The sequence below is a fragment of the Dicentrarchus labrax genome, unplaced genomic scaffold (genome assembly GCF_905237075.1).
Source record: "Dicentrarchus labrax unplaced genomic scaffold, dlabrax2021, whole genome shotgun sequence".
Lineage (NCBI taxonomy): Eukaryota > Metazoa > Chordata > Actinopteri > Moronidae > Dicentrarchus > Dicentrarchus labrax.
The window spans coordinates 23125229-23150165 of record NW_026136720.1 but is presented as its reverse complement, the minus strand read 5'-3'; the positions used below and the strand labels follow the sequence as shown (position 1 = coordinate 23150165).

The 24937-nt window shown below is 40.5% G+C and overlaps 1 protein-coding gene across 1 annotated transcript; it reads right to left on the bottom strand.

The window, feature by feature from the left end:
- Positions 1-9138: 9138 nt before the first annotated feature.
- On the bottom strand, positions 9139-24106 carry tes (testis derived transcript (3 LIM domains)). Its single transcript, XM_051382188.1, has 7 exons — positions 23899-24106; positions 19675-19760; positions 17169-17709; positions 14889-15536; positions 12591-12806; positions 12337-12495; positions 9139-10371 (listed from the first exon to the last, which is right to left on the bottom strand). Exons 1-7 carry the CDS (start codon positions 23923-23925, stop codon positions 10180-10182), a joined length of 1869 nt encoding a protein of 622 aa, XP_051238148.1. The 5' UTR covers positions 23926-24106; the 3' UTR covers positions 9139-10179.
- Between the last annotated feature and the right edge of the window lie 831 nt (positions 24107-24937).

The following is a 24937-nucleotide window of genomic DNA, read 5'->3' as shown; positions in this document are numbered from 1 at the left end:
CCTGTTTAATTGTAATAAATAAGCAGATAATGGTAACGTTATTCTGCCATGTTTGTGTTGATTTCAAATGCAGCATTATGTTGTGTTACCTTATATTTCCTCAGAGAATTTTGGCTGTGCTGGGAGCCATTGTTGCAGGGTCCTGTAAAGCCCAATGAGATATTGTATTTGATATTGGGTTATATAGGCCTACAAATAAACGTGACTTGACTTGTCATCAACTGCTGCAGGGATCGAACAGTATCTGAATGTTCTCTAACCACTAATCTACCCCTCCAGAAGTAAACACAATCAAGATGTTTGAGCCTGTCTGAGCTGCTATGATAACACTAGCTTCCTGGCAGATTGCTTTGGATTCCTCAATCAAGGGTGCTGACTAATTAATGAATGCCTTCAAATACTGACCAGTGTTTTCAAGAACTGTGGAGTCACCTCTCTGTCTAAGCTGATAATATCAGTATTGGTTTTCAGTGGAGTGAGTACATTTTTATAAAGTGAGAAAAACAGCACACTGAAAACTGGAAGGAAAACTGAGCTAATGTGCCTAATTTGAAATGTTTTTTAAGTAGTGCTGCCATCTGCATTTTTGAAATATGAGCTATGGACTTTTTTTCTTCTTAGAAGACACAGAATGAAAGCCCTTAGTCAGTGCAGGGACATACTTTAGCTGAACAGGCAGAGCTAAAGATGTGTGATCTGTTAGACATTTGCTCAACAGGTGCTTCCACACTGTCAGGCAGAAGTTTTTAAACCCTCAAAGCCTTCCTGCAGACTTTAAAGCCCATTTAGTCCTCTAATTTATAGAGGACATGCTCATAGGAAAGAGTGACTCCTACTGGATGTATCAAACACTATAAAAATGTATCACGTGATGGACTACAACCAATGCCTCTAATGGGAGGAAATATAATGTATGTTTTACTTATACACTATATTTGAAAGGCAGAGTTACTTTGCAGCTGTTTCCCCACAACGGCCACATTGAAGCCATTCTACACTCGAACAAAAAATACAACAACCTTGAAATAATCTTATAATAATTGTATTTTGGTTTCCCTTTTACCCTCCATCTTTTATTTATTCTTGTCTTTGTTTCCTTTTCTTCTTTCCCTTACTCCTTCAATTAATTTCCTTTTCTATCCTTTGTTCCTTCTTTCCTGTTCTTCTGATCTTAGTCTTTAATTCTTTCCTTACTTCGTTCCACATTTATTTCTCTTCTGTTTTACATCTTCCCCTGATATAAAAGCGTGATGGTACTTTCACAAGTAGTACAAAGCTCTATATCCTCTACCTTACCATATTTTTACCCTTGATATTTGAATTTTCAGTACTTTTACAGTATCTGTTAGCATTGCCTTTACTACATGTATCAATATTTTGCCAGTCTGAGAAACAAGTACAGTGTGAAAGAGATTGTAATGCCAAAACTGGGATCACTTTGCTCTGTTGGCCTCCACTGGATGATGTCAACATGGAGAAGAAAGTAAAAGTCTGTATGCCACACGATCCACGCATCAACAGGTATCGGGCACATCAACAAGTGTCAAGCCTTTGGGCACTGGTAAAGGGAGGGATCAGATGGAATATGAGAAAGCAAATTGTTTCAGACAGGAGGTAATGGTGCTGAAGGAAAAACAACACAGTGAAATGGGAAGATGTAATTTATATCAAAGCTCTCCGTTGTGAAAAAATAAGGAGGACGATGTGGAGGGAGGATCATAAAAAGGTGTAGGTGGGAGGATGATGAAGCAGAGGAGAATATGGAGAGTGAAGAACAGATAAATGATCAAGAAGAGCATCTCTGACATGGAGGAGTAGGTAGAGGAGTTATTAAAAAATGGGGGATAAACCACAGCAAAGAGGGAACGGGAGGAGGAAAATAGAGAGGATGATGAAGAGGCTAAAGGAGGAATTGGATGATCAGAAAGGAAGAGGATTTCAAAGAGAGTGGTGGAACGAGTTAAAGAACAGAGCAGACTTAACAGTCAGCACTCAGCTACCTGAAATGACTCCTTTCTGAAAGCCTCTGGCGAGAGAACTAATGCAGCATTTCAATAATTATCATGTAGCAGCTTTTGAAACCAGTTCTAGCGGTTGAACAATGGTGTGCTTCAAAATGACTCCCTGCTTCAAGTCATAACTGATGTAAGTTATGTGACTGCACTTAACAAATACAAAATAAGTCAGCCTCTTTAGCAAGTGCTAAATCTGCTTGATTGGCAGTCTTGGTAAAGTGTTGGTCAACCACAAGCCCCCAGAACAGCTTCAGTGCAGACCTTTTCACAGCAGTCTCTCTGACATGAAATAGTAGGATAAACACAGATGTTACCAATAACTCTAATTAAGGTTCTGTTCCTTAAAACAGAGCCAGGTGCTGCTGTTGTGCATGCTGGCTCACTGGAAAGGCTCTGCTACACTAAATGGAACAAATATTTCATATGATAGATTCTACAGGTCCCTGAACTATAATGGATGCAGTGAACTTCCAAAAAATGTTCCCTTGTTGGATGGTTTGATGATGGGGGCGGGAAGCACTGAGATTGAGACTGTCCTCCTAAGAAAAACAACGTCAAGCAAGCTGTTCACATTGTGCAAACTGTACCATGGCTTTTGGGGGAACTCACGTTTTCTACTATTTTGCCCTAATGTACAAATCCTAAATCAATAGTAGCCGTAGTTTATGCATGATCCATGACGATGAAGATGTAGAAAAATAGTTACTATATAATGAAATTGTTAATAGAAAAAAGCTTGCCCTGTAGTTCGCACCCTGGTTCCCACCATAAATGCTCCAAATAGAGTTGTGACGTTCACGAACGAACCGAATCTATTGGACAGCTCTTTAACATGAACGATGGGAACTGAGTTTTTTATTTAAAAAAAAAATAAATATAAAAATGAGCCAGTCTTTTCAACGGCTCTTTGAAAGGAGCGGCTCCTCAAGATCCGGCTCCCTTCAAAGAGCCATAAATCCCATCTCTAGCTCCAAAACTGTGTTTACAGTCAAGTGGCATAGCCCTCTAGTGGTTGTAGGAGTTATGGCTCTTGCAGTAAGTCCACAAAGGGAGGAAGTCAGGGTGGTTGGATGTGGTTTGGTCAACAAAATGTCCACCTTAAAGCTGCATTAAGTAACTTATAGGTAACTCAGGTTCCTCTGGCAACCAATCAGAGCCAAGAAAGATACTTAGTTGAGTCTCATTCCCTAGTTCTAACCAAGTGGTTATTATTGTAACCATGAAGGTCACCTAACCTTAAGTGATTTTAAACCACAATTATTGAGTTTAATGTTTTTTGGTGAGCTGACCCTTTAACCTGATGACTAGCAATCCTCTACCACAGTACTGGAAAAGTACTTCAACTGGGTGAGATGAAGAGCAAGAATCAGTTTTTAAAAACAGATGCACACAGCTTGTTTGACTGTATCATTGAACATGATTGCTCCTGTTGGCTGGATCACAGCCTGTAATACTAGGCCTCCTCTATGACATTCCATAAAATGAATTGCTCCTGCTCACTTCCTCCACCCTCTCTGCAGGAATGTGGGGGGTGAGTTATCAGAGAGTTGGCATTTATACCACTTGTGTTGAGGTGCCTCCAATGGCTGATGGTTCTCCTCGTCCTTAGGTCTGGTTTTATCATAGTAATTAAAAAAAATCCTGTCCACTTTTCTTTTTACGTGCCTGAACTTCTCTCCTACATTATGTTTCTAGTATTACAAGTATGTTATCAGGGTGCTCTTACTCTGTACTGTTCGTTCCTTCAAGAAGCTGAAACATATTCTTAAGTTAAGTATAATAACTGGTTTTGATTTTTCAGCCGGTACAGGAACTGAACAGTGTGAGTTGAGATTATCTTCAGGCGTCATTTAGCCCGTTTGGGACGGTTTTATCATCTTGGATGAAAAAGCACAGAAAAACCTATACAGAAAAATAAAGTTCGGAAACACTTCTGATACGGCATTAATCTCGCCTTTTTGTTGATTGTCAAAGATTGTTTTAGAGTTTGGTACCATGATGTGTTTTCGGCCCTCCAGCCTCAGGAAGCAATAATGAGCCCTGTACAGTTTGGCACACCTCATGAACTGAAGAAGAGGCAAAGACTAGAAAGCATACTTGGGTAAGCGACACAGAGATTTATCCTTTATCAGACGTGTTTTAAAACAGTATTTTTCAAATTTACGAGAAAAAGGAAAAGAAAAGAATGAAAACGAACTGCTTGGTTTGCAAATGCATGTCTGGTTAACTTCCGAACCTTTGATAAAGAGCAGTACACATCCACTTCCCTTGGCTTTTCCATGGAGATCATCCAGGACTGTCAACCACACATAACACAGTCCCAAACAAGTTTAAACCCTGATCTTTACTGCTGTACAAACTTCCTAACTTCTCTTGAAAACTGCATTGATCTTTTGACACTGTATGGGAAAGTGTAAAATGTTGCATTGATATTTATAAGGTTAAAATGGCTAACTAGCAAACAAAATGGCTTATTCAGACACATAGCAACATTAATATTAATTTGGAGTCGTATTTTAGTCCACCTGATGAATTCAAGTCCAATATTCACTCTCCTGAGGAATATATCTGTCCCTTTAGCAGATAAATGTGTACTAGCTGCTACACTTTGTCTGCAAGCTGTTTGATGCTGGCAGTGTACAGTGAGTTTATCACAGCTTAATAGCTGCCTGCTGCTGCTGATACTGATGGATAAAACTAAAACAATGAGCTGAAAGATGCTAAAATGATCAGTTTGAGGGGAAGTTGGGTAGTAATTCTCTGTGGGTTCATCATATGAGCGACCACTTTGCACATAGTTGTTTGAACAATAACAGTATCGATTATAGCAGCTTTAAAGTTAGTATTTTTTGTAGTTTTCCCCCTTATGAGTTGAAGATGACCTTCAAACTCTTTTGTGTAGAAAATATCAGATTACTCTACCAGCAAAGACACTATAGAACTTTGACAAAAAGGTTGATGATGATATGAATCTTTAACCTCGTCACAACAATGTGGTGAAAAAACAAAACACAAGTAAATGTTTTGTTTCTTAGGATTTACAACCAAGGTGATTTTTGACAAAAACAGTCAGCCCACATCTGCAGTGTCTCAGAAGTAGATGGTCGTGATAAGCAAATTCAGATTCCATGTAATCCTTGCCCTGCAGCCTTTACTGTAAGGATGTGTCCACGCAGTATTTAGACTACACACAAAATACTTAACTAGTCTGTTGGTGGTCTTTGTTACACAGGACTTGTTCTATACAAAGATTGATTTATTCAAACAGAGCAAATACAGATGCTTCAAAGTTTTAATAAAAATCTGTTTGTGCTGATCAACAGTAGGCTACATTGTGTAGTGATCCACGCATTAAACCTTGAAACAGACTTCTGCTCGGTTGTGAAGTCCGTGTCTGATGTGGTGTCTCCACTTTGCAGCTGAGGGCTGTGGAAACAGAAAATTCAAATTCCAAGTAACTTACAAAATATCATCTTGGTTTAATCTTTCATCCGTCTTCATGTGACTCTGACTCACTGCTTATACATTAGATACAGCTTGCTGTCCTACGTTCATGCCGTTATGACTGTGATTTACGAGATGGATTCTCTGAGTGCAAGCTCTGGATATGATTTATGAAGATCAGGCCTTCTGCAGACTTGACTCATAGAGAGTCATGCCAATTTTTTATAGGCAACAACTCTAAGTTTGAACATATCAGGCAACATACAATGGCAGTAGAGTGTCATCATGCCGCTGCATTGACACTGATGGGAGGTGGTGAAACTTGTTGCAAGAATGACTCTGAGGACAGCAAAGTGGCATACAAACAAAAGACTCAAAGAATGGATAATATAATATAATAAAGGATCTACAACCCTTGAAATTGAATTAACAGAAATTGTATAAAATTATATTAACCCACATGGATCCACAATAAATACATATTATGATAGAAAAAACTCAGCTAACATTGGGGCTTTGTAATATGATGGTTTGTGAAAAATGTCAAGATAGTTATTCTGATGATCACTAAGTTATAGTCATTTCAAATGTATTATGCTACTGTAGTGCCACAAGCTAGTTTATATTAATTAGGCGACACCTAAAGAATTTGTCATCCACTTGTGTCGTGGTGAAGATGAGCTTAAATATCAGGAACCAAGGACATTTTTGCAACTGCACTTCACTGTTCAAATTATGTGAGCAAAAAAGTGCTTTAAAAATAGCCACAGGGTGGCACCAAGAAACAGTCAAACATCATGTTGGAAAGATGGCAGAGCTTTTCAAGTTTAACTGAAATATGTAAATAACTTTTTTCCAAGAACGCAGGCAGTGCTAAGTAGGCGGAGTTTACTACACGGTTAAAAACCTCACTGACTTTCCGATCACTGTCGACATTTCCTATCCTCCAAGGAGGATATGTGGATCCAGGCCCATCAATTCTTTGCTACACATCAGCATAATGCAGCTCCCTCAAGAGAACCAGAAACATTAATCATCATATGGTGTTGGTGAGGAAAACCACAAGCCAATCAACACTTCAGCATCTCAGCTCCATTTTCCATGAGCCAGCATGGAGCTGAAGAGCAAAACAAGTTCCACTCCAGCGAGGAGACCAGCACAGGAGGTGGTATGTGTGATGGAGTCAAGGCAGGATTCTAGTGAACTTAATACGATGCAAAATGAAATGAATCACGTAGTAGACTGCAGCACAATGCAAATTCAAGCATGAAACAAATCACATGCAAATTCCAACAAGCACACAATATTACAGGAAGAAGACCCCACCATGCTCTATGCAGTTTGTTTTATAGAGTTTTAACACTGCAACAGATATTCCAAGTCTAATGCCAAACATGGCCAGACTTCCTGTGACAGAAGAACAGGAAAAGCAAGGAATTTATGACAAAAGAAAATCAGAGATAGGACACAGGATGATGTTGGAGAGGGGTTATGACTGGGTGATCCTGGAGCTGGCCAGGCGATTCGGTCACATCAGGTCTGGCAGAATTGTGGTTGAAAGAGGGGAAGTAGCAGCACAGCTTTGGGCCGACTGCCATTTAAGACAATGGGGCTTCTCAGGGATGGAGCTTCCTTGAATTGTGCGCTGTTTCCACATGGTGAATGAAAACACAAGCTCCTCAGAGGTGTTTTTTCCATCATGGCCGGCCTGCTACAGAGTTCCCATCAGAGTGTAACAGCTGATACGTCAGAGAGAGCTCACACTGGGCTGTACTGATAATTAAAGGTGTGTAAACTTAATTTTGCATATTGAATCCACTTGATTTTTGAGTTTGATGATGCATGAAATAAAAACAAATGTATCTAGAATGTAAAATGCAAGAATGTGTCTGCTTGATGGATGGTTAACAATCAGCTCCAAGACTCCTTAGGAAGACAGAAAAGTACGTGGAAAAACATTTTGCCTTGTCTTTGTTAAGTTTAATTAGCCATGGCATTTAAAGTTTCGGTTTAATCGATGTCCGCTGGCACAAGTTTGCATCATTTCCTGTCCCCGTACAAAACGGCAATATATAGTCTGAATACTATGGCAATATGTATACAGTACATGTGTTTGTAATATGAATTTGTAATTCAGTTTATTTCTCAATTAGCAGGATCAAGGCCCTGCATATCCACACAGATGTTTTCAGTTACACTGATTAGAGCTCTGCTCAGGTTGAAGCCATGATGGGAATTACATGAGATCACCACACTCAATGTACTATGTCTTTTCATGGAAGACATGTCATAGTATTAACAGCACAGGTATAATTAATAACATTAACGATGGCTGACTTCAATTTGAGTTACCCTGCTGTAGTGTCCAGGTATTTTGCATACTGGTTCACTGTAATGCTTCACTGGGACATTTAATGGAATGAATGGAGGCACCGTTAATGTTTTCAGTTTCACCTATGCTTTTCCTGCTATGGCCAGTCAAAAATGTCAATAAAAAAAGGTTAACTTTTTCCATGATTTTCTCCATGGCTGGATGTTGTGGAGCGTGTGATCAGCTGAGCTGCCACATCACTGCAGCTGCAAACCTTCACTGGCTACATCAAACCAGAGAGCCCTGGCAGCGTCCACTAGACCAGGAAAATAGGCTCTGCTGCTGCAACAGGTACTGTCTGACACACACAGTACTGAGAGGAGGACTAATTTAGCTCGGTGTGTAGGGACTTGGCTTGGTCCAACAGACCAGAAAATATGGAGTGGACTGGTAGAAAACCTGCTCATGGGGCGGCGGTAACGTTGCAGCCCCATCACTCCTCCATCTCTCTCCCCTTTGCATGTCCACAAGTGCATGAAGTGTGCATTTCAGCCTGTGTGTGTGCGTTTGTATATAAAAAAAGTGAAAAGAACAATTTCCCCTAGGGGATCAATAAAAGTATGTCTTCTTCTTCTTCTTCTTCTTCTTCTAATGAAGCATAAGAGAAAACACCAATGTGTGTAGGGGCATTATTTAGCTGTTAAGTGAAAAACTCACCTGCATTAACTTTCAGGGATTGAGCTTATGCTCCAGGAGTTGGTAGGTATCAATTTATTGGAATTAGTAATTTAAAGTGCAGTTTATTTCTTGAAAAGGAAAGTACATGGCTCAAAAAGAACACAAATAAGGCGCCTGGTTAGCTCAGTGGGTAGAGCTGGCGACCCATGTACCGAGGCTGAGCAGCCCAGGGTTCAAATCCGACCTGCGGCCCTTTGCTGCGTGTCACCCCCTCTCTCTGCCCCCCTTTCCTGTCTGTCTTCAGCTGTCTCTGTCATAAAGGTAATAAAAGCCCAGAAAAATATACTTAAAAGAACAAAAATAGAGTGACACAAAACAGTGTTATCTGAAGCAATTTCCAGTGTTTTTTTCCCCCTGATTTCATCAAGTCCTTGGGTACTGCATCAAACCTGCCATCATTCCTCTACAACAACTTTACAGTGTTCACCCAGCAGATGATCCAAGTAGACTACAGGATAAAAACATGTTAACTTCTCTGCCAGTAACTGTGGAGGTAGAATACATTGTTCCTGCACATCATGACTGATTTGCTCCAATGTTTTTCCTTTTATTTATACCAAATGATATAAAATAATCATCATATACTTAAATCTAGTATTTTTATGTGGAACGAAGATGAAAGACCACTAATGGAGATGCAAAAAAGAATTTTATTCAGTGGTTCTTAATTTTTTATATAAATAATGAACAATCTGCACAATCTAATACAGTAGCTTAATATTTGTGAAGATCATGTTGAGACTGCATCGGAGAGTTGTTTAATCAATTCTAAAGCATTTTCTTAGGATATGGTTAGTGGTGTTATTGTACTGGATTTAAGTGCAGGGTTATCAGTTCATTAGATAAATGCTAATGCAATCCAAAATCCTTGCATTAATCCACATTCTTTGTTCATGTTGTTTATCCACATTAACATACACAAGGAGGATGATAGTAATAGTTTGTACAGGTGTAACTCATAAACTGGTAACTGGTGGTGTATACTGGAAAGTTTTCACATTGTTTCGTTGCCCTAAAATACAATATAAATTCAGGCAGTTGAAATTCTTACTGTCAATCAAAGAAAAAAAAAAAACTGCTGCATAATCATTTGACTGAGAATAATATTATTATTTGATTTCAGTTTGATCTGGAATACAGTGCACTGGAAGCAGATCAACCCCAAACCTGGCTAATATTGCTCATCATACTGCTGCATAGAGGACAGTGAGTATCAGTAGTTTTCGTATGAAGGAAGCAGTTCAAGGTGGCATGATAAATCAACAGTAACACTTCTTTGGGGTACAACAGCGCCAATACCGCTAAACAGACACAGGTTTAAGGTTAAAAAACTGAATTGCCACATTGAACCAATACAAAACTAATCTCATCAGTAAGAAAAACATGTTGAAAGAAGGCTGATTTTAAGGCAGAGGACAGACTGAAAGGTTGTTCAAGTGACTAGTTGAGACAGATTTATACCATGGTCTTCCATTGACAGAAAGAAAAGAGCACCCTAATGCAAATGGTAATATTATTGTACAGCGAGTTATCAGGCACTAGGTTTTTGTTTTCTCTGCCCTCATCCAGCTGCACCAGTGTTTGTTTCCCTGCTCTGGTTCTAGTTTAATCTCAATCTGTCCTGGTTTCACAAGTGGTTGTGCAGTAGATGGAGGGAATTGTTTTGGCCCTCTAAGCCATGGTTTTCTTTTTGCACTCCGCAGAGCAGAAGAGGAAGCCCTGCATTGCCATGAAGCGCTGGCCGATCAGGCACTTGGAGCATCCGGAGCACTTGAAGCACTGCGGCTCGGCGTGCCAGTGGTTCTCTCCATAGGAAACCCTCTGGGCCTCGGGCTCCACCGCATTCTGGCAGGCTGAGCATTTCTAGGATGAGGGAGGATATAATGGTGTCAGGGCAGATAGACAGTTTTTTACTTCGACATTTTACAGATTTCATCATTCATTTTCAGAATGTTTTTCAAACTTTCAAACCTTTTCTTAGTACACAATACAAAAAATTCAACTAAACTCCACTGTAGCTGCACTGTAAGTATTAACATGAGACAAGCATGAACACAAAGTAAAAAAACCACAGTGTGTTCAGAAATGTAACAAATATTAGAGAGAGCAGTTCTCAGAGAAAAGTGTTTCGAGAGAACTTTTCCTTTAAAGCCAGAATTAGCTGGTAAATGATATTGGCATGTTTCATGTGTTGTATCTGCAACAAACTATTGAACAATTGCCTCGTAACCCAGCGGAATGTCAACTAGGGGTGGGTAAAAATATCGATTCATCATTGCATTGCAATATATTTTTTCCCAATTCAATATCGATTCATTAAATCCTCTGAATCGATTCAAGCCCCCGGCCAGTGGGGGCGCGGTGAGCAACACCTTTGTGTGATTTGCGGAGGCCGCACTCGACCACACAACAACAACAACATGACGACCGAAGCAGGTAGCAGCAGTGTTAAACCAGCGCCTTCAACTTTAAAAGCAGACGTTGGGAGTCATTTTGGATTCCAGTGTAAACCCGGAACACAGGAAATAGACCAAAGTAAGGTAGTGTGTAAGCTGTGCCAGGCAGTACTAAAATACTGCAAAAACACAACAAATTTGCGCAACCACTTAAGCCGACACCATGCAGATGCTCTGCAGCAACCTGCGGCTAAACCTGTGGATTCAAAACAGACACAAGTCGACAGATCCTTCCTTTGCAAACTGCCGCCAAACTTATTATGGCAGCAACTTATTACTGAAACGATATCGAAGCATTTAAATCAATATCGAATCGAAATTGAATCCAATTGTGACCTAAAGAATCAAAATCTAATCGAATCGTGAGGTTCTTAACAATACCCAGCCCTAATGTCAACCATGAAATACTTAAAGGAAGCAGAGCACATAGTTCTTAACATTTAGAATGACGCAGTCAGAAGTGAAGGATGAAGTTACAGAGTTAGAAAACAGTGGCTTTGCAGGAGATTATGTTGGATAAATCATGCAAACACATGTAGAGTGCTTCACATTCTTGACTTCGGGTGGCCAGCGTTCATTTACAATCACTCTCTTTCCTCCGTTTTACAGCTTCAGCCGTAAACAGACCCCAAGCCAAGCCAGAAATCAAATCGAATTGAGAATATATCCAGAGTTAGAGGACTTCAGTCACAGGGGGGATTTAGAAAAACCTGTCCATGTGTTTATGTTCAGTAGGTTCTGTACTACTACCTCTACAACGTTTCTTTCCAGAAGTCATGACCCAGTTACTCAAGATAACCCACAGACCTTCTTGTGATCATTTTCATATAGGAACTAATTTCTTTCCACCGAACTACACCCAGCAACCATCTCACAGCTTTACAGCTCAGCTCAGGAGGACGGCATTAATGAATACATCTTGTGCTGTCACAAGCCTCTCGTCCATGAGCAGATGTACACTTCCTTCTGCGCCGTGATACGTAGAAAGAAAATAGATGGAAAAATAGCACTACAGGTAAGAGGACAGATTTAAATTTTTGGGTGAACTGGCCCTTCTAAGTCTTTCTATATTGTCTTTTTATGTTACATTCTTTATACCTTTCATGTCTTGTGTAAAACAAACTGCTGTGTTGTTGAAAGTAGTTATACCAATAAAAGTGTCTTGCTTTGCCTTGAACAGGCTGAACAGAACAGTGCCTGAGAACAGGACAGGATTTCTAGGGTTGGGCTGTGACCCTCATTAGGGCCACTCAAGCTAAAAATGCACGTAGTCAGGGATCTGAATTGTGGTTTATATTATAACAAATAATTAGTAAAGGTTCAACTATTTGAACAAACAGAAACCCAGAGAAAGAAAGAACGTCTGTCTCACCACAGCGTAGTTCTTCATGTAGCAGGGCTTGCAGACAGGCTTGTCCTTCTCCATGACATACGTCTCTCCAGCAAGAATGCAGTCACAGTCAAAACAGCAGAAGTGCTTCAGATGCCAGTTCTGGCCCTCAGCCTGAGTGTACTCATTACTGAAGATCAACTGTGGATATAGACATTCATTAATTAATGAAACAAAACAATGAATAACTTCCAAAATACTGTTCAAATAATTTAAATAATCATATCGTCTCTCACCTCATCACAGCCTCCACAGCGCGGCTTCTCACTGTCTCCGTAGTGGCGTCCACAGTACAGCTTGCCTTTCTTGAAGAAGTAGATCATGTCCACCAGTAACTCGCTGCAGGTACAACACACAAAGCATGCTGGGTGCCACAGCTTGTCATAGCCGGCCCGCTCAGCATAGACGGCTGGCTCGCCCAGACGCATTGGCTGCTGGCAGTGATGGCACGACTTGAAGGTAAAGGAGAGAAGGTTGGTTTGGTGGTGCATTTGGATTTTCTTACCAACGTTGGCAGGTGATGTGAAACTCAATAATCATCTAATTCAATTTTGTCCTTTGTTGGTTTATAATTGGCTTACAACTAATGATAATCTTCGTTTTCCAATAACCTATGGATTTCTTCTAATTAATCATTCAGACTACGCCCATTGTGAGTTCCCAGAGCCAAATGTGATGATGTGTGCCATTATATGGATATGTGAAACAAAACTGTGTCAGAACAGTCAGTTACATCCTGTCCAGAAAATATTTCTTATAGACCCTTTGGTTCTAACAAACAATTATTATGTACTTCCAGTACTTCTCCCAGAGGTTTACACAAAGGGTAATATCCTTCACTTTGAGTTAATTTCAAAGTCAAGTAGGGTCTCCTTTGATCTGACAAAGGAAACATTTGAACTTTCTGTCTTAGATCACCCTGAATGACACATTTTACTGCAGAAAATGTGTGGAATTCCCCTTCATAACACAGAGGCACAGCCACTGTGACCTGACCCTGGTGTTGTCAATTAAGATGAGATGACCACTGTTGGAGTTGGGGCGAAGGTAGAGATAAGGAAATATAAAGTTGTTAAACACTCCCTGCCTTTAGAGAAGACTGTGTTCTTGACATTGCGCAGCCATGGATACTATGAGGAATTAAGAGGGAGGATACAGGTAAGAGAGCGAGAAAGAGAATATAAGAACAGCTTGAAAAAGACAAGGAGCTTGTAACAGAAGGGAAAGAGGACGGCAACATGGAGAAAAATACAGGAGAAAAGAAAAAAAAAAGAGATGTTGGACATATGCCCACTGTTACTCTTCCATAACCTTCTTCTTGTTTCAGTATCAAACCCTCTCTTAATACATGAGTCACAGCAGAACTAAAAACAGGAATAAATCATAAGACTCCATACAGCAAGCATTAACTGACTGCACATGGTGATGAACAGATGCAGAAAAAAAAACTCAAGTTGTGACTCAGGACGTAAATTATAATGAAATCACTATCCATCATCTTGAATGGAGAAGGCCGAGTCTTGCTTGGTCTTATGGCTCCACCTAGTGTCCTGTCTAGGACTAACACATTGTTTGTAATCATTACCAACAGTAATGAATGCAGTGTTGAAAAACAGGGTAAATCTACCTTATTACTATAATTTAGTCATCTGGTTGTACATACATCACATACATTCATTTTACCTAAACTATGAACTTACTAGCACTTACATGATTAACTGGTGTAATGAGAGGAGATAATCACAGCTTCATGAGAGACTTTGCAACCGTCAGATAAATCTGATGGGTCGTGAGATGATTAATGTTACAAGGGAGCATAAAAATATAGTTCTGCTATATACATTTACTTTCCTTTTTTAAAAAAGAGGAGAAAAGGAGTAAAATATTACTTGGTGGACATTCAAAATGATCTGTGATGAGGGGATGCAAGTAGATGGTGGTTGAGAACCAGAAGCATTATTCTGTTGTAAAGCATTAAAACAGTACCGGGTGTAATCCTCTCTGTGAGAACTGTTACTGTCATTAAACAAAAACTGGTGCAGATTGTTGCCAAAGTTGAGAAGTAATAATAAATAATTTTTTGAACTCAAGTTTAAGGACTATTGCATTGATTTACTATCCTTTATTAGTCCTCTAGTGCCCCTAGAGGATTTTACTGTAATTGTACAAAGACATTTCTGCCGACTGGATGCCTGCTATTATGGGAGCCTGAACCTGGGTCTTCTCAGTGAGGGAGCTTCTGCCAAATGTTCCACTCTGCTACCTACTAAATTGTAGCTACAACATATGACTGTGTTCTTGCAATATATTTTCATTCGTTAATGCACAGTATATTATACCAAAGAAAAATGGCATCATTTTTTTCCCTTTCTTTGGTCATTACATTTCTAAAACCATTTGCAAAAGACCCTTTTATTATTAAAATGAATCAATCGATGTTTGTTTACTGGCCTGGATGCCGACAGAGTGTAGATGTACAGCAAAGTGACAGACTGATAAACAGCCAGATTGATCAATGAATATAAAGTGCTTACAAAGCTCTGCTGTGGCAGTCCAGCTTGCTGAGCTCCAGGGACGCCCATGGCTCCAGCAGTGGCAGTAGTACCCATTGCTCCTCCATGGTCGGATGGTCCAACACCTGGACCTGAAAGTGTTCCAGCACCACCAGGTCTAGCTCCAGCGCCAGCTCCAGCTCCGCTACGCCCTGCTCCAGGTCCAAAGCCAGAACCAGCTCCAGCTCCGACCATAGCCCCAACACCAGGACCTGCACCCCCTGGCCCAGAACCAGCTCCAGCACCAGCTCCAACCCCAGCACCACCAACACCTGGTCTAAACCCAGCCCCTCCAGCTCCACCACCAGCAGCTCCAGGTGTACCAAACCCTGCCCCTCCAGCACCCGGTGCACCTCCAGCCCCTTCCCCAGCTGCACCCTGCCTTCCGGCCTGAACCAGAGCCATCTCTTCGGGCAGCATAACATCTCCAACCCCCAAGGCCTCGTCCTTGTACTTGCGGACGTATTGCTGCATTTGCTTGACCTCTGCCGGGGTCAGCTCATGGCACATGGACGGGTCCTGGTCATGCTCAGGCAGCTGGCGGGCCATCTGCTGCCGACGGTAGGCAGCTCCCTCTGTACCGGCCACCGGACGTTTCTCTGGCGGGAGCAGCTCAATGTAGCGCACCGCCTGGAAGTCAGAGAACATTTTTGAAGAAGCCATTGAGATGGGATAAAGACAGGTAGTGTGAAGGACAGAGATGTGAAGAGTGCATAAAGAGAAGTAAAGGACCAATCAGAAATAGAGTAAGGGGAATTCTTGGAAAAAACTTTAGAAACAGAGGTGTGTGGTGAGAAAGACATGCAAAACAAAGGTCCTAGAGATACAGTAGTAGTCTAAACAAACAGATACATGACTTACTTCCAGAGTTTTAAAGTTCTGTAGTAAGTCCAAGCAGGAAATGATTGAAATGGTTAGAGCTCTTGACATAAATCATTTTTTATTATTACATAAATTATAAGGACTAAATTGTCTGTTATTGGGGCCTCTTTTGGACAAAGACCTTTATGGGAAGCCCCAAAGTTCCTCAAAAGTGTTGTAAAACTTTATCATTGTGCCGTGCAAACGAAACATACCTTGTACACATCACATAAGAAAAAGCAGAAAGCAGATTCACAGATAGCAGTTAAATGTATCCTTGCAATTCATTTCCTGTACTAAAATGATTATGCACATGGTCGGTCTCAGTCTTTACTTATGAACAGCTGAGTCAAGTTTAAAGCCAGGGCAACACACCGGCTGAATCCAGATTCGTGAATAGCAAGTCATTTTAAGGTTAAGAATTTGAGAGGAATATAATGTGGTCCACCTTTTAAACAAGTGAGCAGGTAAGATTCAGTTAATATTTGCTGTCATTATTGTAAACAGTTTATAAACGTAATAAGACAACAGGCTATGTTTTAGAATTAATAAAAGGCATTGACCGTCTGGTTTTAATTAGGGCTAGGCAAAATGCCAAAGTTTTCCTGTGACCACAGTGTACTAAACACTAACACACTAAACATACGGCAATCAATAATTGATTACAAAGCCTTTAAATGGAACATACACCCACATGATGTCACTTCAATAGTCACAGCAGAGAGCTGTCTTTGGCTGATTGGGACAAACTGAAGGCACAGGCTACCAGTGAGTAAAGGCAAAAGTTACGTTTTGGGTGATGAAAACTGCATCCCCCACAAAAAATGTAGATGTAGATTCAAGCTTTAGCTGATCCTAATTGCCACTTAACACACAATAAACAATATAATCCCTACAAACTCTCCTTGTGGTTCAACTAGGCAGCTAATAATGATTTTTGTTTGTTTTGTCCATTAATAGTTTAGTCTATCACAAGTTCCCAGAGCCTTGTTTTCACATTTCTGTCAAACCAACAGTCAACAACCCAAATATATTCAATTTACAATGATATAAAACATAAGGAAATAATCACATTTGAGAAGCTTGAAAAAGAAAATCGTTGGTATTTCTGATTGATTAAATAGTTAATCGATTATCTTCTTCATATTGTATTATAACATATATATATATATATACACTTTTATTATTTTTGACTATTTTCCATTTTTTTCTATTTTCTATTTTTATTTTATATGTATATACCGATATATATATTTCTATTTGTATTTCTATATATTGTTAGATATTGTAATATAATTATTATTTCTATTCTTTAATGTTAGTGTTAATTAGTGTGAGCATCAATAAAGTATTCCTGATTCTGAAAACTTACAGTCATTTAGCACTAGTTTGAACACTTACCAGATACTTATTGGCTACTGGCGGTGCCCACTCATAGGTGACAGACTTCATTGGCACATCTTTGGGGACTGGTACCACATTGGCTGATGTGGTGCTGACAGCCACCGGCACTTTGTTAGCCTTGACGGGTGTGACGTTGGCTGGTACAGGCCGAGCCTGAGCCTGAGCCTGAGCCTGGGCCTGGGCCTGAGCCTGGGCCTGAGCCTGAGCCTGAGCCTGAGCCTGAGCCTGAGCCTGTGCCTGAGCGCCGCTGGGTGCTGTACCTGCAGTGGCTCCAGCAGGCTGTACAGAACCAGATGTGGCAGAGGGGGGCACCACAGTGGAAGAAGCACTCGGCATTACAACGTGAGCAGTAGCTGGGCTGGGAAGAGTGATGGTCATCATGTTGCCCTTGTAGCTGGGGATGCCATCTGTCTTCAGCTTGGCGATGAGGCCAGTGTACTTGGTGTCCTCGAACAGCTTGCCTACCTTCTTGTTCTCCTCCGAGTTCATCTGCACATTGTGCTCTGTGAGACCACATTTACAGTTTCGGCAGATTTTTCTGCAGAGGAGAAGGAGAGGAAAACATTTAGGACTTTTCAAAAGTATTTATAATTCATTTTTAGTGTGAGAGAGGGAAAGATTGTTTATGTATGTGTTGTAGATGTACACAGCCTCATGTTTAACATTTAATTTATAAAAAGTGATTTATTCGTATTGTGGCTTTTGTAGTTTGTTCGACACCTCTGGGCCACCGTATAAATAAGCTTTACATTCCTTATACTCTCTTAACTGATTAGATTATATTTAGTAAACAAACTGAAGAATACAACAATTAAAATCTACCACAACTTTGTTACAACACTATACCAGTTCTCCAAAGCTCAGTCTAAAAAAAAAAGCACTTTTCACATGCCTCAACACAACTAGCTTCATATTTGTAGAGTACCTATGACATAATTTATGACTGCTGGGCACGCTTCAGCATGACCTGGATTTCTCTCAGCAGTGTCAAGCTGTTTAAACAGCTAAAGTTGAAGTTTGATTCTTATAGGTGAGAACAAACAGCAATAATGAAAGAGTTTATATTCAGGAAAAGTCTAAACTTCTCAATACCATCATTTTGAAGTGGTGCATGACTTCGTCTTTAGTAAAAGCTGAGGGAAAAAACAACCTAAAGTACTGTTGAAGAACAAAGTTTAGGTAAAAAGATCATTCTGTACAACAGATATTTTATAACCAAGGATCACCTATTAACTCAGAAAGATTGATTCTTAAACTAAAAACCTTATCTTTCAGTCTGGTGAACTTTTATCATACATCACGTATACATTTAGTGTTACTCATCAAAACACACTGTGTGTATCCTTGAGGTCTAACAGCTGTGTTGAGTGCATTTCCTTGTCATCTCCTTCTCCTCTGTCTTTGATAACCTTTGATGGTAATTAAATATATTCAAATTATGAATATGCCTTAAACTCGGTGGAAAACCCTTCCATGTGAACAGTATGCAAACACCGCCTTTATATGCATATACACTACAGTACACTGTAGATCCCTACACATTCAACATGCCAATTAAAGCCACTGCCCGGCTGTAACAGCACAACATTCCTAGCTGAATGTCAGACACAGGAAAACCACTGTTAGTGCCAGTTAGTGGCCTTTGTGCTGGTGCCGCAGTGGGTATCAGGGCACCTGTTGCTGTCTTCAGGAAAACTAGCCATGTGTAGACGATTGTCCAGACAGAACAGTATTTCATAAGCCACTGGTCCAAACAAATGCATATATTGTGATGGGAAGCGAGACAGAGAACCCTGGGTAGTCAGACTGCTTGCAGACTGTGCTATGTTTTTTTAAATACTGTGTCTACACTATAACTATTGTGAGCATCTTTGTGGGTTAGAGGGCAGTTCTCAGCCTCCAATTACAGTTATTTAAAAAAAAAAAAATCAGGACCAGAAGGACCACCCTCCCACTCTCAGCACTAATCAGACCTAAAATCATCTACTGTAGACTCACGCTGGCCCGATATTTCCACTCTCTCCATCGTTTTTGTTAACAATAAGCTGATGGGACGTGGGACTCTGTGTTCAAAGACCAACATGAAGAGCAGCTGTACTCAGGAACAGCATGCTCCCCTTAGGCCATGATTCCTGCTGCTGTCAGATATTTTTAATTAAGCAAAGTGGAAAGTGATTTTATTGCCCAGTGTGGCCCATGAATGGAAGTTGTATTTGCTTTTATTGTATTACTCCAGAAACAATGTGCTGAATAAGCATGTTTTTCTTGTTCTACTTCATAAATCACGTTAGTATTTCACTGTGAGCCACTAAGCGGCTCCACCAGAGGGTTCGGTGATTTGCTCAACTGACCACCTTTGACTACTGTTGCTGCTCATTTACTTTAATTACCCAAATGTCTCTAGTGTAGACACAGGAGGCCAATGGATTGAGAGTGACTGACTTGCGACTGTCAAACCTATTTGTGTGATGGTTCTATGCTGCTTGACAGAAGCTGTACAAACCTCCAGAAATGCAGCTCGAAGCCTTCACACTTGTCCTTGCATTTCAAACAGGCCGCTCCAGCGCCAAACTCATGGCCGAGGGTCATCTGTGAACAGAGCACAAGAGGGAGATTACAAGTTTTATCACAGTTTTGTTTTAACCACAGAAAAGCTTCCTTAGGGCAGGGCATTCCAAAATGTGTTCTGGTGCGGCACGCCCAATATCAAATTGGGAATTCTCAAGGGACCCAGACTCTTTTGGGAAGCTGGAAGGGACAGGACTAGCAACAGCAGAAGTCACAGGACCAGGACACACTACTCGGGATAAATAAACAACATCATTTTTGACAATATAACCTTAGTTTGGGGAAAACCCCTGTTTTAATGTCACTCTCCGGCTTCTTGTTGGAATTCATGTGAACTGTGAACCGAGCGAATACTTTTCTTTTTGCCTTTAGAAATATTTCGGCAACATTTCTCTTAAATCACCATAACTGCACTCAGAAATCTGAATCCTCTCCAGTTTTCTTGCTGGTGAGTCTGTGCTGCTTTGGCTTCTGTGTCAAACAAAGCTCATGTCTACCTTAAGCCATTAATGCTGTTTATGACCATTTATGGACAGCTATTCAATGTTGCTGAAAGCCTCGTGGGATCCCAGCAGGAACCCTTTTGTCGGGGATTTGTTTTTGACCCAAAAGACACTCACTGCTGAGGAATGCAGACAGTGACTCCTGTTTGCCAATATTTTAGCTTCCATTACACCTTCCACACTAGCGAGACTTTCCTCCCCTGGGAACCACTGAGGAGCAGAAGAATGGAGTTTAACAGTATGATTTGTGATGATAATTAAAGCGGCAAACACATCAGTGAATCTTTGTATAGTTGCACACGCCACTTAAGATTCTTGCACTTTCACTTTGCCTCGCCTTACAGAATCCTGCTAAAAGTGGAAGCACGTTGATAGCTGTTAAACAACATTCCATAAACAAGGAATATGATTGAACAAGATTACAAAGCTATCTACTAAGGCATATATTGTAGTTAGATCCACTGACTCCCCTCAGAGTGCTGTATGAACTACATACTTGCACTCCATCTTGCATGCAAAGTTTGTGATCTGTCACTTTCAGATAATCTACGGTGTTCCTTTAAGACATTCGGGATAAAATCATCAGCCAAATACCTCAAATGCAAAAGTAAGTGTGGGGATTCAAAATGAACCAAGCTAAGTGTTCACTACTTGTGGGAGTCTAAATATTTGTCTTGGGCATAGTGAGGACGACAGGCCATTTCTTTTCTGATGTCATTCAGTGTGTGTGTGTGTGTGTGTGTGTGTGTGTGTGTGTGTGTGTGTGTGTGTGTGTGTGTGTGTGTGTGTGTATGTGTGCATCTTTCCTTTACAAACTTTGTTAAAAGTTTATGTTAATCAGTGACTTTGTATTATGACTAAGCCTGCAGGGTGAATAATTCCGATGACAACACTCCAAGAGGTTGTTCAGACACAGAGTATACAGTTCAGGTCCAGTGAGTCATATTCATGAGTCATTTGGTTGCAGCAGGCCTGCACTGCAGACCAGTGGCAGCTGTAATGATAGTAGTCACTCGCCATGGAGCCATTTTAACTTCAGCAGGCCACCTGCTCTCAGACCAGGACATCTTGCTTCTCCAATATCAATAGATCACCACAACATCCAACCGACCAGATATCGTGCCCTTGTGCCCCTGTATTATGACGGCCATCACAAATTAACTGTTCCATGGTAAGAGGAATGGCGGCTGCCTAGCAGCTGTGGGCTCACAAGCAGGCTGGAGGGAGTTCACCTATCCAGTGGAAAGTGGTTGCACAGGCCACACTGGAACATTGACCCACTGAAGCTTCTGGCTCTGGCTGCAGAGAAAGGACAAAGCATGGGGAAAGCAAGGATTGGCTAGTAGGGTGTGGTAGGGACACATCCCTTGAAATTAAATAAGCAAAACATCAATTAAGGTCAACTACTGGCTGGTGACTCTGCAGGCGGTACAATGACACCGAAATAACAACGCACATTCCTCTGATGCTCAGCTATCTAATATTGTTATTATTTTTATATCAGTTTTCTGTTTTGTTCTGCAGGTGGTACTTGTATGACTGCTTGTCAGTCCATAACCGAGAAATATAAAATGTATTTGAGCAAACCCGGGATTACGTAACTCTTCTCTGTTCAAAATGTTTCCTTAAACTCAACAACCATTTAGGTGTTTAGAGAAGAAAATTACAGAGAGAGATCACCAGAAATTGCAGTGATGATGATTTCCTAGCCTGTACACAGTGTGCTCACAGTTACAACTTACTACCTCAGTGGTCTTTTTGGAAGACTGCATGAGCTAAATTGAGCATAATATTACCTAAACACATAAGCTGCATTTCTTAAAAAGGGCAGTTATAGTTTGACAGTAATTACACCAGGCTCAGTGGCCTGTAGCCTCTGCAGACGTATCTCCTCCAGGGATTAATAGCAGATGTCAGACTGGGGCTGTCTGGGTCATCCAGCTGCTCAGACCCACTTCACAGCAGAAGCTTACTGTATATACTGTATAAAGGAGTTTCCTGTGCCTTAATGGAGTTGACTTTGTTTCAAGTCTCAATGATCAGCAACTGGTAAATTGATGAATAAATGTCGGCTCTATTACAGAGGGAGTGCCAAAATAAAAAGAAAGAGAGACTCAAATAAGACCTCGCAGAAAGACACAGTAACTGGTGAATCATGGGATAGCAGACATTGTGATCAGCAAACTATACATCACTTTAATGCCACACACGCAGTATGAGTATCATCATATGCTTTACATCATTTTAATTCACAGTTTGTTGCTGCATGTAAAGCAAGAATTACATGAATTATTCTGGAGACATACTGGTGTTTGGTACACACAGACTCCCAATGCAGACACGATTTTAAATGTAGTTTAAAGTGACTTGTACAGCCAAAGTGATGACAAATACAATAACGTATTGAATGACTGGTGCTGCAACTTGCCTGCTACGTGCATCCCATCACACAAACCACGGTTTACCCCTGCAGCAACTTGTTCTGCCCTTCCACTGCTGCCAGCTATCTGCAGGTTTACATAAGGATCCCGTAGCTCAGGAGAACACATATAAGATGTTTTAACAGCATGGCTTACCAACAACCCCTGCAGAGAAAATGACCCCCAGAAAGGGCCCCCCAGGTCACTAAAAGAGAGGTTTTAAACTACTAATTTGAAGTTTTCTCTCACTCACAATTTACTTACAGTTCAGCTACTGATGATAGGTTTTGGATTGCGCTGTACATTATTACAGACTGAAGTATACACTGAACAATCCCAGCAATGCATAAACTTCCAATTAGTTACACTGTGATCATCCATGGGTCAGAAGTAGACTAAGCAGGAGGAATCTGGTGCATGCAGGAAGCCCAAAGAATGCAGCGTGCCAAGCAAGGATGTGCATCTAAAATAAACTCTCTGATCTGAAATGAATGAACATCTATTGGACTAGCTCTGCAGTCTGTTCTTAATGTCTGGGACAGTAAATCGCACACTTTCAGAGACCATCCTTAACATCTTCAAGTCCCAGAACAGACTACATAGCTTCCCCTCCTCCCTTGTATGACCAAATCCCATTGAAACCTCCCTTCAGTTTATATCTTAAGTACAAAGAGGTATACATTCTTGATATCTTTGAGAGTAGCAACTGAAACAGCAGCACTTGTTTTAGCCCTCGAAAATAAGAATAATAGAGTTGTTGAACATCAATGATATGTCAACAAAACTGTTCACAATATCCGTGCAGAACTTTTTAATATCTTCAATTATTTTGCTAACAGAGGTTGTGAGTTTTGCTGATAGACAGGGTGACACTACCACTACAGTTTTATTTCAGATCTTTCGGATGTGATATTTTAAAAAAGGAAGTAAGCTCCCTACTAAAGGAGGGTACTGGGTTACTTTTTCAGACCAATAAACAACACAAGTGCTCGCGAATATCTATCAACTGGAATTTATTGTTACGTTAGCTCGTTATTTATATAATTTAATTCCAATTTCATCAACGAAAACGCAAAAAAAAGATGACTTGAAACACACTTGAAGTGAAAGCAAAGAAATAAAGTCTGCCTATGATACAGAAACTTTTGTCGCCACCTGCCCCTCGTTCGGCACACCTTCTCAGGGCGTTCCCCGGTCAGTCTGAGTCTGAGAGTACGCTGGGGGGGGAAAGCTTACCTTCTTCACTTCCTTCTCTATCTCCATTTTTGTGTCTGTCAGCTCGGGGTTTACTCGGTCCAGACGACGCGAACAGAGCAACTAAAACTGCTGTCAAAACCAAAAACTGACAGGAAACGGACCCGAGAAATGATACAGCGACCCGGTTCACTCTCCGTTTTCTCTTCGGAGGTCCTACTCCGCACAGCTGCCAAGTTACACCGAATCAACTGAACGGTTTCCGGTCAGGGTTTTCAAAATAAGACCGTTGTTCGAAAGGCATAGCTCTCACATCGATGGTCTATCTACATATGTACATACAGTAGATGTAAATAAGTAGCAAACAAACAATATTTTGAGTCACAAAAAAAAGTAATGAAAATTTAAAATAGTTGTATGTAAAATAAAAGAAACAGAAAGATTAAGACTTTTAGACTTATCATATACAGATATAATAAGTGGAATTAGTAAAAGGTAACATGATATGCATTTACATGAGTACTTCTGTGGCTAAATGAAGCATTAGCATTAGTCCTATGGGAGGTGCAAAATGGGCTCATATTCATGAAACGTATTGGAAAACATATTCAGTCTAAAAACCAGAATACAGATGTGTTGCGTTGCTGTCATTTTGTTTTGCCTTTTATTTTGAAGATGAAGTTTTCCCACTTTCGTAAACATGTTTACATCCTCTCTCTAGCTTGACGCGGGTTTAACTCCGCAGGTCTCCGTTCACTTTTCATTGATTTTCTAGGCGGCACTTCCGCTATGATAGATCTTCATTGTGACCAATAGGAATGGAGAAAGAGGGCACTAATGGACAGGACAACCAATCAGAGAGCAGCAGAGGCGTGTTCTTGTCGTAACAAAGGACGTTATGGTGTTTTGACAGATTCAACCTGCAGTAGCTCTGATTTTTTTCTTCCAAAGAGTTTGTTTTTTATTTCCCTCATACTGATATTATTAAAAAAGAAAAAAAAAATCAATAAATGTGGTAAATTTTTGTCTTTTTTTTTTTTGCATTTTTGAATGCAGTAGCCTAGTAGGATACACCTTGGAA